We start from the raw sequence: 18,095 nt of genomic DNA, 5'->3' as shown, positions 1-18,095 counted from the left end.
TATTTGGGGAAATTTCAGCTAGATTAGAGTGGATATATCAACAGGGATCACGCTAGCAGCTTCTCTCCCCCTGCCATCCCCTCATTACCCCATCCCCGTAGAGACGGTGCCTGCTCCCAGACTACCAATAACCAGCAAAAATCTATTTAAGCATAAAAATTCAAAAAGAAAAAATAATATAGCACCTTCAACTGCACCACAGACTAAAACAGTTAAATGTGGTCTATTAAACATTAGGTCTCTCTCTTCTAAGTCCCTGTTGGTAAATGATATAATAATTGATCAACATATTGATTTATTCTGCCTAACAGAAACCTGGTTACAGCAGGATGAATATGTTAGTTTAAATGAGTCAACACCCCCGAGTCACACTAACTGTCAGAATGCTCGTAGCACGGGCCGGGGCGGTGGATTAGCAGCAATCTTCCATTCCAGCTTATTAATTAATCAAAAACCCAGACAGAGCTTTAATTCATTTGAAAGCTTGTCTCTTAGTCTTGTCCATCCAAATTGGAAGTCCCAAAAACCAGTTTTATTTGTTATTATCTATCGTCCACCTGGTCGTTACTGTGAGTTTCTCTGTGAATTTTCAGACCTTTTGTCTGACTTAGTGCTTAGCTCAGATAAGATAATTATAGTGGGCGATTTTAACATCCACACAGATGCTGAGAATGACAGCCTCAACACTGCATTTAATCTATTATTAGACTCTATTGGCTTTGCTCAAAAAGTAAATGAGTCCACCCACCACTTTAATCATATCTTAGATCTTGTTCTGACTTATGGTATGGAAATAGAAGACTTAACAGTATTCCCTGAAAACTCCCTTCTGTCTGATCATTTTTTAATAACATTTACATTTACTCTGATGGACTACCCAGCAGTAGGGAATAAGTTTCATTACACTAGAAGTCTTTCAGAAAGCGCTGTAACTAGGTTTAAGGATATGATTCCTTCTTTATGTTCTCTAATGCCATATAACAACACAGTGCAGAGTAGCTACCTAAACTCTGTAAGGGAGATAGAGTATCTCGTCAATAGTTTTACATCCTCATTGAAGACAGCTTTGGATGCTGTAGCTCCTCTGAAAAAGAGAGCTTTAAATCAGAAGTGTCTGACTCCATGGTATAACTCTCAAACTCGTAGCTTAAAGCAGATAACCCGTAAGTTGGAGAGGAAATGGCGTCTCACTAATTTAGAAGATCTTCACTTAGCCTGGAAAAAGAGTCTGTTGCTCTATAAAAAAGCCCTCCGTAAAGCTAGGACATCTTTCTACTCATCACTAATTGAAGAAAATAAGAACAACCCCAGGTTTCTTTTCAGCACTGTAGCCAGGCTGACAAAGAGTCAGAGCTCTATTGAGCTGAGTATTCCATTAACTTTAACTAGTAATGAGTTCATGACTTTCTTTGCTAACAAAATTTTAACTATTAGAGAAAAAATTACTCATAACCATCCCAAAGACGTATCGTTATCTTTGGCTGCTTTCAGTGATGCCGGTATTTGGTTAGACTCTTTCTCTCCGATTGTTCTGTCTGAGTTATTTTCATTAGTTACTTCATCCAAACCATCAACATGTTTATTAGACCCCATTCCTACCAGGCTGCTCAAGGAAGCCCTACCATTATTTAATGCTTCGATCTTAAATATGATCAATCTATCTTTGTTAGTTGGCTATGTACCACAGGCTTTTAAGGTGGCAGTAATTAAACCATTACTTAAAAAGCCATCACTTGACCCAGCTATCTTAGCTAATTATAGGCCAATCTCCAACCTTCCTTTTCTCTCAAAAATTCTTGAAAGGGTAGTTGTAGAACAGCTAACTGATCATCTGCAGAGGAATGGTCTATTTGAAGAGTTTCAGTCAGGTTTTAGAATTCATCATAGTACAGAAACAGCATTAGTGAAGGTTACAAATGATCTTCTTATGGCCTCGGACAGTGGACTCATCTCTGTGCTTGTTCTGTTAGACCTCAGTGCTGCTTTTGATACTGTTGACCATAAAATTTTATTACAGAGATTAGAGCATGCCATAGGTATTAAAGGAACTGCGCTGCGGTGGTTTGAATCATATTTGTCTAATAGATTACAATTTGTTCATGTAAATGGGGAATCTTCTTCACAGACTAAAGTTAATTATGGAGTTCCACAAGGTTCTGTGCTAGGACCAATTTTATTCACTTTATATATGCTTCCCTTAGGCAGTATTATTAGACGGTATTGCTTAAATTTTCATTGTTACGCAGATGATACCCAGCTTTATCTATCCATGAAGCCAGACGACACACACCAATTAGCTAAACTGCAGGATTGTCTTACAGACATAAAGACATGGATGACCTCTAATTTCCTGCTTTTAAACTCAGATAAAACTGAAGTTATTGTACTTGGCCCCACAAATCTTAGAAACATGGTGTCTAACCAGATCCTTACTGTGGATGGCATTACCCTGATCTCTAGTAATACTGTGAGAAATCTTGGAGTCATTTTTGATCAGGATATGTCATTCAAAGCGCATATTAAACAAATATGTAGGACTGCTTTTTTGCATTTACGCAATATCTCTAAAATCAGAAAGGTCTTGTCTCAGAGTGATGCTGAAAAACTAATTCATGCATTTATTTCCTCTAGGCTGGACTATTGTAATTCATTATTATCAGGTTGTCCTAAAAGTTCCCTAAAAAGCCTTCAGTTAATTCAAAATGCTGCAGCTAGAGTGCTGACGGGGACTAGAAGGAGAGAGCATATCTCACCCATATTGGCCTCTCTTCATTGGCTTCCTGTTAATTCTAGAATAGAATTTAAAATTCTTCTTCTTACTTATAAGGTTTTGAATAATCAGGTCCCATCTTATCTTAGGGACCTCGTAGTACCATATCACCCCAATAGAGCGCTTCGCTCTCAGACTGCAGGCTTACTTGTAGTTCCTAGGGTTTGTAAGAGTAGAATGGGAGGCAGAGCCTTCAGCTTTCAGGCTCCTCTCCTGTGGAACCAGCTCCCAATTCAGATCAGGGAGACAGACACCCTCTCTACTTTTAAGATTAGGCTTAAAACTTTCCTTTTTGCTAAAGCTTATAGTTAGGGCTGGATCAGGTGACCCTGAACCATCCCTTAGTTATGCTGCTATAGACGTAGACTGCTGGGGGGTTCCCATGATGCACTGTTTCTTTCTCTTTTTGCTCTGTATGCACCACTCTGCATTTAATCATTAGTGATCGATCTCTGCTCCCCTCCACAGCATGTCTTTTTCCTGGTTCTCTCCCTCAGCCCCAACCAGTCCCAGCAGAAGACTGCCCCTCCCTGAGCCTGGTTCTGCTGGAGGTTTCTTCCTGTTAAAAGGGAGTTTTTCCTTCCCACTGTAGCCAAGTGCTTGCTCACAGGGGGTCGTTTTGACCGTTGGGGTTTTACATCATTATTGTATGGCCTTGCCTTACAATATAAAGCGCCTTGGGGCAACTGTTTGTTGTGATTTGGCGCTATATAAAAAAAAAATTGAATTGAATTGAATTGAATATGTTTAAGCATGTGTACACACAGCATGTATGTGTGATAAGCCTCAGGAGTTGTATGAGAGTGTGCGGCTGTATTCACAATTAATGACCTTATTCATTTTTTTTTAATTTTCATTCATATAGCACCAAATCACAACCAAGTTGTCTCAAAGTGCTTCACACAAGTAAGGTCTAATCTTACCAACCTCCAGAGCAAACACACAGGTGATAGTGGTGAGGAAAAACTCCCTCTGATGATATTGAGGAAGAAACCTCAAGCAGACCAGACTCAAAAGTGGTGACCCTCTGCTTGGGCCATGCTACCAACACAATAGACAATACAGGAAATTATACAGGAAATTTTGGGAGATTTTGAGTTTCATTCACCTTCAGATTCATGAAGGTGGAAATTTTCAAATACGCCAAATTATTCAACTTCACTTGACGTAGTCATGTGATGTGAATGGTATTCTGACACATTTATTAGCCACTCGAGAGCATACGTCTGTACAGAAAACCATGTCTCGATAGCTCATCAAGTTCCTGAGATACGGTAATTAATGCAGTTTAGATGATGACCTGTTTCTACCTTAAACTTTGACCTGTGTTGTGAAGGGACAGGCCGAATCATGACCCACATGTGATAAAGTGAATGAGGGTGAGAAGATGACAAACAGCTAAAGCTGCTGCTCTGTTAACAGATATTGCTGGTAGAAATTTAATTCTATGTAGAAGGAGCAGAAGTGAGACAAAATCACAGTCAAACTCACTCAAGTTTTGATGCTGCATGTCCCAAGTCCACTTGCCTGTCTTGACTTTGGACGTGCAGAAGCAAGACTTGAAAGTGAGTGTTTCACTCATCTGAGTGATACGTCGAGTTAAAATCCAAGTTGATGTCAGCAATCAGAACCTTTGACAGCTGCACACTAAAAAGACAGATGTTGTATTACTACCTCACCCTTCGAATGTGCAGCTCCTCTACAACCTCAAGCAGGTGGGTTTTAAATTCCAATAGCTGTAGCGAGATGGTGCCTCTGCTTTCTGTTGGACATGGTGCACCGGTCAGAGACAGGGACTGCTCCGGCTCAGGATATCCTACCTGCAGAAGAACAATTACACTGTTAAAATGCATCAGCGGAGTTCAGAATGAACATTTGATTTCATATCAAAGCTGCGGTACAAAAAGGACCAGATGACAGAAAAGTGCAATGAACATCTTCATTTATTTATATAGTGCCAAATAACAACAAAGTTACCTCAAGGTGCTTCACACAAATAAAAAAATAAGGCATCAGAACAAAAAAGAATCAGGCATCAGAAAAACAACAAATACAGTACAATTTGTCAGCATTAAGCAACAAAAAGAACAAAAGAAATACTAAGGTGATTGCCGGCCACCAGCCCCAAGCCTCAGCAAAAGACCCAGAATCTAAGTAAAGTTGAGGCCGTGGCACGCTCCGTTTCCTAATAAAATGAATTAAAAGATTATAAAGCATACTAACACACTATACCAGTATGCTAGCCAAACGAAAGGGAAAATAAGTGCGTCTTAAGTCTGGACTTGAAAGTCTCTACAGAATCTGACTGTTTTATTGATGCGGGGAGACCATTCCACAGAACAGGGACACGATAAGAGAAAGCTCTATGACCTCCAGACTTTTTATTCACCATAGAGACACAAAGTAGTCCTGCACCCTGAGAACGCAAAGCCCGGGCCAGTACGTAGGGTTTAATTAGGTCAGCTAAGTAGGGAGGTGCCAGTCTGTGAACAATTTTATAGGCTTGTAGCAGAACCTTAAAATCTGATCTCACAGGGACAGGAAACCAGTGAAGAGACACCAAAATGGGTGTAATGTGGTCAAACTTTCTGCTTCGTGTTAAAACTCTGGCAGCAGCATTTTGAACCAACTGGACAGCCCTAATACTGGACTGCGGTAAACCATAAAATAAAACATCTCCTGAAGGTATTCATCTGTACTACAAATACTGCGGCTTTTTTTTTTTTGTAACTGTGAAGATACATGCAGGAAGTAAAGTGGATAATGCTTTTTTATTGAAAACACAGGTCAGACATTTAATAGAGAAATAGCAAATTCTGTATATTAAAGCAATTTTTTGTTTTTTAAAAAGGTCAAAACTCAAGGACCTATAAAATTAAGGTGAATTCTGCTGACAGGTGTGATGGGAAGAACAGCACAGGTTAGACACCTGAAATGAACATTTCACCTGCTTTGGTATTCTGTCAGTGTTGACACAAGATGCAACCAAGCAGAACCGGAGAGTCTACCACCTGAGACTGGATTAAATCAACATCAATCAATCAGTCAACATTTACACTCAACAAAAATATAAACGCAATGCTTTTGGTTTTGCTCCCATTTTGTATGAGATGAACTCAAAGATCTAAAACTTTTTCCACATACACAATATCACCATTTCCCTCAAATATTGTTCACAAACCAGTCTAAATCTGTAATAGTGAGCACTTCTCCTTTGCTGAGATAATCCATCCCACCTCACAGGTGTGCCATATCAAGATGCTGATTAGACACCATGATTAGTGCACAGGTGTGCCTTAGACTGTCCACAATAAAAGGCCACTCTGAAAGATGCAGTTTTGTTTTATTGGGGGGGATACCAGTCAGTATCTGGTGTGACCACCATTTGCCTCATGCATTGCAACACATCTCCTTTGCATAGAGTTGATCAGGTTGTCAATTGTGGCCTGTGGAATGTTGGTCCACTCCTCTTCAATGGCTGTGCGAAGTTGCTGGATATTGGCAGGAACTGGTACACGCTGTCGTATACGCCGGTCCAGAGCATCCCAAACATGCTCAATGGGTGACATGTCCGGTGAGTATGCCGGCCATGCAAGAACTGGGACATTTTCAGCTTCCAAGAATTGTGTACAGATCCTTGCAACATGGGGCCGTGCATTATCCTGCTGCAACATGAGGTGATGTTCTTGGATGTATGGCACAACAATGGGCCTCAGGATCTCGTCACGGTATCTCTGTGCATTCAAAATGCCATCAATAAAGTGCATCTGTGTTCTTCGTCCATAACAGACGCCTGCCCATACCATAACCCCACCGCCACCATGGGCCACTCGATCCACAACATTGACATCAGAAAACCGCTCACCCACACGACGCCACACACGCTGTCTGCCATCTGCCCTGAACAGTGTGAACCGGGATTCATCCGTGAAGAGAACACCTCTCCAACGTGCCAAACGCCAGCGAATGTGAGCATTTGCCCACTCAAGTCGGTTACGACGACGAACTGGAGTTTCTGACAGTTTGTGCAGAAATTCTTTGGTTATGCAAACCGATTGTTTCAGCAGCTGTCCGAGTGGCTGGTCTCAGACGATCTTGGAGGTGAACATGCTGGATGTGGAGGTCCTGGGCTGGTGTGGTTACACGTGGTCTGCGGTTGTGAGGCTGGTTGGATGTACTGCCAAATTCTCTGAAACGCCTTTGGAGACGGCTTATGGTAGAGAAATGAACATTCAATACATGAGCAACAGCTCTGGTTGACATTCCTGCTGTCAGCATGCCAATTGCACGCTCCCTGAAATCTTGCGACATCTGTGGCATTGTGCTGTGTGATAAAACTGCACCTTTCAGAGTGGCCTTTTATTGTGGACAGTCTAAGGCACACCTGTGCACTAATCATGGTGACTAATCAGCATCTTGATATGGCACACCTGTGAGGTGGGATGGATTATCTCAGCAAAGGAGAAGTGCTCACTATCACAGATTTAGACTGGTTTGTGAACAATATTTGAGGGAAATGGTGATATTGGGTATGTGGAAAAAGTTTTAGATCTTTTGAGTTCATCTCATACAAAATGGGAGCAAAACCAAAAGTGTTGCATTTATATTTTTGTTGAGTATATTTATAAAGCGCTTTACAGCACTGACTGGTGTCCAAAGTGCTTAACATTAAAAACACAAATTCACAAAAATAAAACACATAGAATAAAATTTTAAAACAGCACATAAAAAACAGAACATGTCACCTCCCCACTAAGTGTTAAAAGCCAGTTTAAATAAATAAGTCTTTAACTTAGATTTAAAAAGTGCTAGGTCAGGAACAGTACGTAACTCAAGAGGTAGCTCATTCAACAGTCTGGGGCCAGCTACCGCAAAAGCATGATCACCCCAGCATTTATATCTTGACCTCGGAACATCTCAGTTAAACTGGCCAGATGCCCGTAATGTCCTACTGTAGGTGCGCAAAGTTAAAATTTCAGACAAGTAGGGAGGTGAAAGGCCATAAATAGCTTTAAAAACAAACACTGAAATTTTAAAATCAATTCTAAAATGAACTGGAAGCCAGTGGAGTGAGTACAGGATGGGCGTAATATGCTCACATCTAAAACTGTTTGTTAAAAGACAAGCAGCAGCATTCTGCACCAACTGGAGACATGCAAGAGACGGCTGAGTAATGCCCGAATAAAGTGCATTACAATAATCAAGTCTGGAGCTGATGAAAGCATGAATGGCTGTCTCAAGATCACGTCTACTGAGAAAGTGCTTTGTTTCAGCCAAAAGGCGAAGTTGGAAAAAACTAGCTTTGACAACAGAGTTTATCTGTTGATCGAACCTTAAACAGCTGTAAAATATCACTCCCAAATTCCTGACAGCTGGTTTTACATAGTTTGCCAAAGCACCAAAATTTGGTGTTACCACATTTGGTTTGCCAGAGTGCTCCAACACCATGATCTCCATTTTACCATCATTCAGATAAAGGAAGTTTTGGGAAAGCCACTGCTTTACATCGCAAATACAATTAAATAATGATGACAAAGCATCACTCCCATTAGTCCTCACAGGCAGATAGATTTTCAGGTCATCTGCATAACAATGAAAGGACAGGTTGTGCTGGGTTATAATCGATCCCAGTGGCAGAATGTACAAAGAGAATACATTAGGCCCAAGGACAGAACCCATCGGCACTCCACAGCACATAGGAGCAGTTGATGAGGAGAGGTCCCCAATCATGACAGAAAAGCTCCTTTCAGCCAATTATGACCTAAACCACTTAAGTACAGTACCCTGAAATACAGATGCTGTTTACTTCAAAAACAACAATTCTTTTTGCAACAAGATCTGTATTGTCCAAATACTGATGATTCAGTGTTACTGTAATCTTCCAAAAGGCTGAGGAATTCTGTGTCAATAAACCCAAAAGTAAGATTTAATAAATCAATTTCAGAGCACACTGTTGAGGTTGGCGCAGTTACTCAAGATGAAAATGGGTTCGTTCACTTTACAGTAAACTTGGAATAAATATTTATTATCATTATTATATTTCTTTATTGATTCATGGTCAAATTTCTGTGAAAACAATGGAGGTTTTGTTTCTAATCTCCATGTTATTCTAGTCCTGGTATTTATCCTCTGCAAATTATTAATATGCTTCTCTGTGTTTCTGGTTATCTTATCTTTGGTACCTTTCCTTTGATGTCTCTTCCACATTTGCTCCATGTAGCTTAGCTTCCTGTTTCAATCCTTCCAGGTTCATGTACCCCTGTGCTTCCACATCAGAGCATTCCCTCATCGTCAGATTGCCTAGGTTCCTTTCTGCTCTCTTGTGTTAAATCTCCAGAGTTTTCTAGTGTTTGTGTCTTTGTCAGAGACCCATGCTGCCACTCTGGGTTTGCTGCATTTCATTTATGGATTTGGTTGCCTATTAGGACTGAACTCTGTGCACCGGCTTTCTGTTTGTGTTTTGGATAACCCGTCTGCTGTTCCCTCCAGAAGACTGTTTGTTTGACTGGTCACCTGTGTACCGGACTTTAACCTGTTCAAAATATAGCATTTAATCCCACATCTACGCTGTGGACAAGGAATCAGTTTTTGACCAACAATCATTGTGGTTCTCTGCGCCGGGGTCCTCTATCTTGGCATGACAGTAGTATTCCCAATGGAGCAAACAATCTAGAACCAGTTCTTGGGATGGGAATCAAGAACCAGTTCCACTTGAGAATCAGTTTTCACATTTTTTCAATGCATCAGATGTTATCAATTCCTCCTATCAATGATGGTATGCTTTTGTGACCTGTTTTACAAGCTCATATGTCATAATTTCAGATACAAGGTCATGATGCCAAAAAACAGCTACACTCACAGCAAAAACATATGTAGTCCTTCATTTTCCCACATAGAAAATTGATCAAGAATTGAAAAGGGAATCAAAAAAGAACAGCATGGACAGGCAGAATCAATACTGATACAATTTAATCAATTCCTATCCTCACTCCAGGGTTCCTCAAGGTCATGTCGATACATAGAGAGGAATATCCAGATATTGGAATGGATACTCACTGTACCAGCTGAGCTATGATCACCCTGAACAAATTTGTGAAAATATAACTGCTTAAATAAAAAAAAAATAATAAAAAAAATTAAAAGGACAGCTAGTAAATAATATATCTTTAGTCGCACTGGGCCTCATGTATCAACGTTGCGTACGGCGATATTTGAGCGTATATGGGGTGTACGCCAAAACGGCTGCGCTACTTGGCATTTATCAATGTGGTCGTTGCCGTACGCTGCGCTGAAAATATACACCAGCTCAAGAGGTGGCGTAAATTATACACCAAAATGAACCAGTGCAGGAATCCACATAAAAATGAAGATGATCAACATGGTAAACAGTGCCATTATACAAATCAATGCATATGTTACATAAATAACACTTTCCTGATTACACTACATAATAATCAATACAAATCCCGTCTTTGCGGGATTGTTATGGAGCATGATCCGTGGTCACAGCGCTGACAGGAAGGAAAGCGCTGCTCGCCTTTTTCTCCAGATTTCAAGCCTGGAGCCAGAGCAGCGCTGAGCTTAACTTCATGTGGTGTGATCGTTTTAGACAATGAAATTGATAACAACAACTGTAGTTTCGTCATTCCCTTAATTCGCCCGTGCTGCAGCCAGGTTTTGTCGTCTCTATTCGGTTGTCACAATAAAATAAATACAGAAATACATTAAAAAAAAATAAAGAAATCTGACAGATTAGGCGTGTCTTATTAATTGAGCGAGCAAATATCCACATGTCAAGAATTATTGACATGTGAAAAGAGAATACAGTGGTCCCTCGCTATAACGCCGTTCACCTGTCGTGGCCTCGGAGTCTCGGAGTATTTAGTCCAATTTTGCATGCTTTTTTTTTTTTTTTTTTTTTTTTTTTTTACAGTGTTCATCTGTTTATAAGAATCTTGTTGCCCAGAAGAGAAAAGGGCGCCAACAACTACTCATAACTGAGTTTGTCACACGGAAACAGACACCTGCTGCAGCCAGGTGTGAGTGGGAAAAGGCGCGGCGTCAGGACGCAGAGGCCCGATCTGTGAAATACTGGTGAGTCACTATTAATAATTTATGTGTCCGACCTCGTTCGTTGATCGTTAAAATTAATTTGTTAGTTCTAAATGCCATCATAATTATTTATAGGAAAACATTCTATTTTTATTTCTCAAACAAATGTTTGGGCCTGAAAACAGTTTGGTATTATTTTCCTACTAAGGTTTGAACTTTGAGAGTGTTTACACATGAGAGAAAAGTGAGAAAATGTTCATGCCTGATTGAGAAAGTGTATAAACTGTGTAGTGAGGGGTTCTACAGCTTTAAAACGTCTATAATAACTGTAAAAAATAACGCTGACTACGTCGCGGTTTCGCGTATTACGGGCTATTTTTTAGAACGTAACTCCAGCGATTAATGAGGGACCACTGTAACACTTTATTGATTATATACTACAAAACAATTGATACGACAGCCGCTTTTGACGCTCTATTGGCACGCGTCGTGATTGGTGGAGTTCTTTTTCATTGCCGTCTTCCATGTCGTAAAATGAGGGTGTGTCTGAAGCAGAGTCTGAATATTTATGGGCGTGTTTATTATAATTACGATCGTTTCCACCCACCGCATTTATCAAGATCACGTCAGGCGTACGCCAGAAATGGGCAGGTGCGCACTGCTTGATACATGTCACGGCGACTTTGGTGTATTTCAAGTTTACGCCGTAAATTTACGCCACAAGTGCGCAGCATTGATACATGAGGCCCACTGTGACTGCAAGAAGCTGAACGTTACGTTAGTCCGTGTAGGAAGCGTTCCAGCGTCTGAACAGAGATCCATGGTGCTGTTTCAGAGTAGGCTGAGATCCTGCTGGCCTCTGCTCCCTGTTAATCAAGAAAAGATCATATTGTTGAAAAAGGTTAATAGAAAAGGCTGTTTAATAATCAGCAAGATTCAGATTTTCCACTTATAAGCTCATGATTACTTTGTCATGTGCAATTTGAACTGCTAAACGATATTAATAGAAATAAGGTTCTCCTACATTAAGGCCTCTTAATGTTCCCCAATCACTACAATTTAACGTAATGGCTTTGAAATGTCCGTGAGAATTTTTTTCCCTTTGTCTGACACCACTTTCATGGCACTGAGGAGATAACACCTTGATAAGCTATTTAGTTAAAATGAACCAGTCCATTGACAGTAATAGGGGTCAGAGCAATAACACAGAATGGACAAATTGCACTGTCATTGCTTTTTAAATTATCTGAGTTATTTAATTTGACCTGTGGATGGTCCTCTTGCAAGTGTGACTGTCTCCTCAACAAAACCAAGAAACTCACTGACACATGCACCACATACACACACACGTGCACGCTGTGTAGAATATAACTCTTTAAGTAGGAGGTCTCCACTAGCCACTGATCTCTTAATAGAACAGACCTGTTTTCTCCCATTTAACCTGTGCTGCTATCAATCATGCTGGAGAATTAAATGATCCCTGCTAGAATTGGCTACTATCGTAAAATGACATTGTGACCCCAGGCTCAGGAGGGAGGAGATGCGCAGACGTGCGTTTGTGTGACAAAGTGATGTGTGTGCACATCTCGCATGTATGTGCAAGAGTGGGCGAGGGGAGTGGACTATAATGTCTACTTGCTTCTCCTGTGATACAGCGGAGCAGGTATTAACCACCACCATCACCGAGTGCCGAAAAGACAAAAAAAATAAGTAAATAAATAAATAAATACTGCCGTCCATTAAACGTGAACATTTCTATTAAGCAACATGATGTCTACATTACCTTTCGGAGAGTTATGGAGGTGTTTTATAATGCTCTGAGGGGGACAAAGGTAAAGCACAGCTCTCAGAAACAATGATAATCTGGAAAATGCTCCAATAACACAACAATAACAATAAAGAGAGTCAAACTGCTGGCGCATGTCAGTTATGTGCCGACATTCTGATACCATAGCACAATGAAAACCACCAGGAAGAGCTTTAGATATGAGTTTATCTCTTTTTCTTTTAAACTCTGAAAAGGGGTCACTGCTTTGCACTAAAGACAAATTATTTCAGAGCTGGATGTCTTTATGTCGCTTATGAACTTTGAGTTATTGCAATTGATACTTTCTTGCCGATGCGGTAAACACTTCCCTGGCATTCATAATTTAACCTTGTAGGAAAAATAATAGTTCACTACTTTGAGAGCCAACTTACACAATGAGAAGCTACCTTGTTTCAAACAATATCTAATAATGAGGTCCAGAATTATGGTAAATAACAGTATTTTATCTCACTGTTTTTAAAAGTTATTCAGGCATTACACTGCTGACATGTTTAAAATACTATTTTTTTAGAGCCCGACCGGTATATCGGCCGGCCAATATCATCAGCCAATATAAGCCCTTTTCAAAGTACTCACTATTGGCCAAAATTTTGCCGACAGAACGCAGATAATTTCTCAAACAGAACAGTTACTGAAATAATGTTTGTGTCGGCAATGTAAAATGTCCTTGCACCGTTTGTCCAGTAGATGGAGTTCTGACTCCATTCAACTGAGAGCTGCTTACACACCACTGCTTAAGTGTGTTCATCACCGCCCCCGTAGCTCGCCATCACACTGCACTGATCGTCTGACAAAAGCATACAAGTTTATAGGGATGCTGTTTGTAATAACTTTGCGATTACATTCACCCCACATTTCTCCCATTTCAGTTCAACTCAGTTTGATTAACTCAATTTATGTAGTAATGTGTCAAATGTGCTCCATTGCATCGGTCACGCTTTTTATTAAGCCCATGTTGTGTAGACCTTATTTCTAGCATGAAAAACTTTTGTTTACTGCTAAGAGGTTGAAACATTCAGATTCACTGGTCGTCCGTAAGGGTTCTGGGAATTACTGCCGCTCGCCATTAACCCTCTGGGGCCAACACAACGGCTGGGGCCAAGCTTTACTACACTGTAAATAACCTTTTAATGATATGAGATAGAAACTTACTTTTTTTTTTTTTTTTGCTGAAAAGTTAACTCCGCGGACCTTCGAGCCACTGTCGGCCATCTTGGTACTCCTCATAGAAGGTGTGTAATGACGTGCGCAATGTGAGTGTCCAATCGGAATTGGTTCTCTGTCACATGGTTTTCCAAAATCCAATTGTAGGGCAGATTTAACTCATGTGATATGGCAAAGATCATTTTCAGGAGTGATATCTTACTAGTTGGCCCGTTTGAATAGCCCCCTAACTGCTCCAATTGCATTTTTGCATTTTTTTGAACGTGAAAATTCTTCTCCGTTATAAAGTTAATCAATACGAGGACAAAGCTTCAGCTTTTAGCTCATACCTTTTTTGTTAAGGGTCCAAAAAAGAACATTTTATCCATAAAAAAAAAAAATAATAATAATAATAATAACAATATCGGCTGATTTCTCGGCTATCGGCAAATCAGCCGATTTATCGATTATCGGTATTTTTTTCATCCAAATATCATTATCGGCATCGGCCTCAAAAAATCCGTATCGGTCGGTCTCTACTTTTTCCTTTGATTTACTTCCTTCATAACACACCTCACCACAGCTCACCACAGTGTTACACTCCTGACAATTTTGGCCAGTTTTTTTGTAACAACTTTTTAAAGCGTTACAAAAAATATATATAATTTACCATAATTCTGGACCTCGTTACTGGACATTAACTGAAACAAGTTAGGGTTATTATTATATATATTATTATATATATTATATATATTATATATATTATTATACTCGTCTGCTCCATAAATCTCATGAAAACATGTCACACTCTTCTACAATAACACAGTTTTGAAATGTAAACAGATACATTTTAGCTGTGTGGAAAAGTATAGGAATAATATACAAATAATAAATGTTTACGAGTGCAATGGAAATAATACTTCATGTGGAAATATTCTTTCCATTGCATGAATGAAAAAACATTCATTATTTGTTTTATATCACACCTAAAACAGATCTTTGTCATTTGATATTTTCTTAATTTATAAACAAGCAAAAAGGCACTTACGTTGTGGTGTGCGTCACTGGTCCTTTGAGGTCAAGAGGTTCCAAACAGTCCAACATGAGCTTTAAATAGCAGTCCAATCCAATCAAAAACTGTTCTCAGTTACACTGCAAAAACAGTCAGATAATTTTTTAATTTGACCTTTATTTAACCAGGTTAGTCCCATTGAGATCAAGATATCTTTTGCAAGGGAGACCTGGGCAATTAGAAAGTTTCCAATTCACCTAACCTGCATGTCTTTAAATGTGGGAGGAAAACAGAGCACCTGCAGGAAACTCACGCAAACACGGGGATAACATGCAAACTCCACACAGAAAGGCCACAGGTGGGACTCGATCCCATGACCTTCTTGCTGTGAGGCAACAGTGCCAACCACTAATCCACTGTGCTACCCAATTCAAAAACAATTCTGACGATGTAGTTCGTACTTGATGCCGTTCAAAAACAAACCCTGCCATGTTTGTTTTTAAGCTAAGTACCGTCGCTGCTAGTGTGCGTATGCTGTGGTATGGTGTGCAAGAGCTCAAAACATATATATAATTGCACGCTAAATAGAACTAAAAATGGATTGTTTTGTCTCTAGTTTGCTTCTAACATCCAGCTGATAGCTCTCACTGCTTCGAACGACGAGATTTATACACCAAGCTGACCTGAAATGAACCACTGTACATTAAATTGACTTTATTGATGAGTCTGACCCCTTTGAAAAGTGGCCAATAAATTACATAAAATGGCCACATCTTCTACATGCAAAATGATTCATATAATTGAAAATCCTATAGTTTTTGAACCACTTATCAAACGCCAGTAAGAGCCATTTACGACAAATTTATTCAAAACTGAAACAAATATACTTAAGTTTAAAGTTAACAGTGACTAACCAAAACTCAAAACATAAAGCCACATTTTTTTTTTGTTTATTTCCAATCAAACAGTGCAATTTGTCCATGACAGTTAAGTTTTGCTGACTGGCATTATCCCACAAAAAAAACATTTACATTTTTTTCTTGCTCACAATTAGCATATCGTTAGCATGCTAATCGCACTAGCTACTAGCCGATATTTTTCCCCACTGCTGTTTAGTTCTTTTAAAATAAACTTTTCGCAATATAAAGACTTCATTTTGCTTGACAGACAAGGTTACATATGTTCATATTTTGTTACCTTATATGACGACGACCAATAACAAACACAGTGATATACAAAAAAAAAAACAACAATAACGATAATCCTTACTAGGGATCACACAAACGGGGTCATTTGCTGAAATTTATCAATATGGTGACAAAACGTCACTTGTCTCCTCCCACACTCAAGGTGCGAGAATGTAACGGGTATCAAATGTTGGTGAAGCACCTGTTTCGTTCATAACTGAACAATAAATTATAAATATCTCATATATGTTCCCTCGTGCAATCAATGCACGCAGAGAGGGAACTGCTACATCATATTTAACTTTTTGCCGACATACAATTTGAGACAAACTAAATATTTTAGATCTATTTGTTTCTGATTATGTGCACATGTGGAGAGTCTGGTTTTATTCCTTTTTTATTTGAGTGGCCAAAAAAGTTAATTAAAACACAAATGCAAAAAAAAAAAAAAAAAAAAAAAAAAAATTAAACTGCATTGTTAAATAAAGTCAATTTTTGCTGTATCTTTTCAACTGCTTCACATTCCCACATTTTTGCAGCATATCGGCAATTGAGCGATTGGTACCATCTAGAGGCTGAATACTTGAACTGTGGCATGTGTCAAGTGAGGACCTCTGAAGAAGAAACTATAAACATTATGTGTAAATTTAAAAACATTAAAATAAATCAATCAATCAATCAATTTTTTTTATATATAGCGCCAAATCACAACAAACAGTTGCCCCAAGGCGCTTTATATTGTAAGGCAAGGCCATACAATAATGATGTAAAACCCCAACGGTCAAAACGACCCCCTGTGAGCAAGCACTTGGCTACAGTGGGAAGGAAAAACTCCCTTTTAACAGGAAGAAACCTCCAGCAGAACCAGGCTCAGGGAGGGGCAGTCTTCTGCTGGGACTGGTTGGGGCTGAGGGAGAGAACCAGGAAAAAGACATGCTGTGGAGGGGAGCAGAGATCGATCACTAATGATTAAATGCAGAGTGGTGCATACAGAGCAAAAAGAGAAAGAAACAGTGCATCATGGGAACCCCCCAGCAGTCTACGTCTATAGCAGCATAACTAAGGGATGGTTCAGGGTCAAAATAACCCTAAATAACCCATAAATAACAAATAAATGATTAAATAAATGACCGCTCCAGCCATTCAAGATACTAAGTCAAAATTTTTTACTGTCAATGTTATGATACAAAGTTTGATTAAAACTTTGACTTAGTACATAATTATGAGGGGGGTTGAGTTTTAAACTCAAAATGATTGGGGGGATGGCATCCATCCATCCATCCATCCATTTTCTTCCGCTTTATCCGGAGTCGGGTCACGGGGGCAGCAGCTCAAGCAAAGCCGCCCAGACCTCCCGATCCACACACACCACCTCCAGCTCCTCCGGGGGAACCCCAAGGCGTTCCCAAGCCAGCCGAGAGATATAGTCCCTCCAGCGTGTCCTGGGTCTTCCCCGGGGCCTCCTCCCAGTGGGACGTGCCCGGAACACCTCTCCAGCGAGGCGTCCAGGGGGCATCTGGAAAAGATGCCGGAGCCACCTCAACTGACTCCTTTCGATGTGGAGGAGCAGCGGCTCGACTCCAAGCTCCTCCCGAGTGACCGAGGTCCTCACCCTATCTCTAAGGGAGCGCCCAGCCACCCTGCGGAGGAAACTCATCTCGGCCGCTTGTACTCGCGATCTCGTTCTTTCGGCCATGAGCCAAATCTCATGACCATAGGTGAGGATCGGAACGTAGATCGATCGGTAAATCGAGAGCTTTGCCCCCCTACTCAGCTCTCTCTTCACCACGATGGTCCGATACAGCGACCGCATCACTGCAGATGCTGCACCGATCCGTCTATCGATCTCACGCTCCATCCGTCCCTCACTCGTGAGCAAGACCCCGAGATACTTAAACTCCTCCACTTGAGGCAAGGACACTCCACCGACCTGAAGAGGGCAAAGCACCTTTTTTACAGTCGAGAACCATGGCCTCGGATTTGGAGGTGCTGATTTTCATCCCGGACGCTTCACACTCAGCTGCAAACCGCCCCAGTGCACGCTGAAGGTCCTGATTTGATGAAGCCAACAGAACCACATCGTCCGCAAACAGCAGAGACGAG

The 18,095-nt window shown here is 40.3% G+C and overlaps 1 protein-coding gene across 1 annotated transcript in view; it reads right to left on the bottom strand.

The window, feature by feature from the left end:
• Window positions 1-11,695, bottom strand: part of LOC117514983 (myosin-9-like) — a 50,257-nt gene extending 38,562 nt beyond the window's left edge. Inside the window, exons 1-2 of the mRNA XM_034175545.1 lie at window positions 11,600-11,695; window positions 4,450-4,590 (exon numbers count right to left, since the gene is read on the bottom strand). Of these exons, the coding sequence (XP_034031436.1) occupies window positions 4,450-4,590; window positions 11,600-11,644 (186 nt within the window). The 5' untranslated portion in view covers window positions 11,645-11,695. The remainder of the gene's footprint in view (window positions 1-4,449; window positions 4,591-11,599) is intronic.
• Between the last annotated feature and the right edge of the window lie 6,400 nt (window positions 11,696-18,095).

This window comes from Thalassophryne amazonica, chromosome 8, assembly GCF_902500255.1.
Source record: "Thalassophryne amazonica chromosome 8, fThaAma1.1, whole genome shotgun sequence".
Classification (NCBI taxonomy): domain Eukaryota; kingdom Metazoa; phylum Chordata; class Actinopteri; order Batrachoidiformes; family Batrachoididae; genus Thalassophryne; species Thalassophryne amazonica.
Note: the sequence above shows the minus strand (reverse complement) of the source record. Positions and strands in the feature narration are given on the sequence as shown.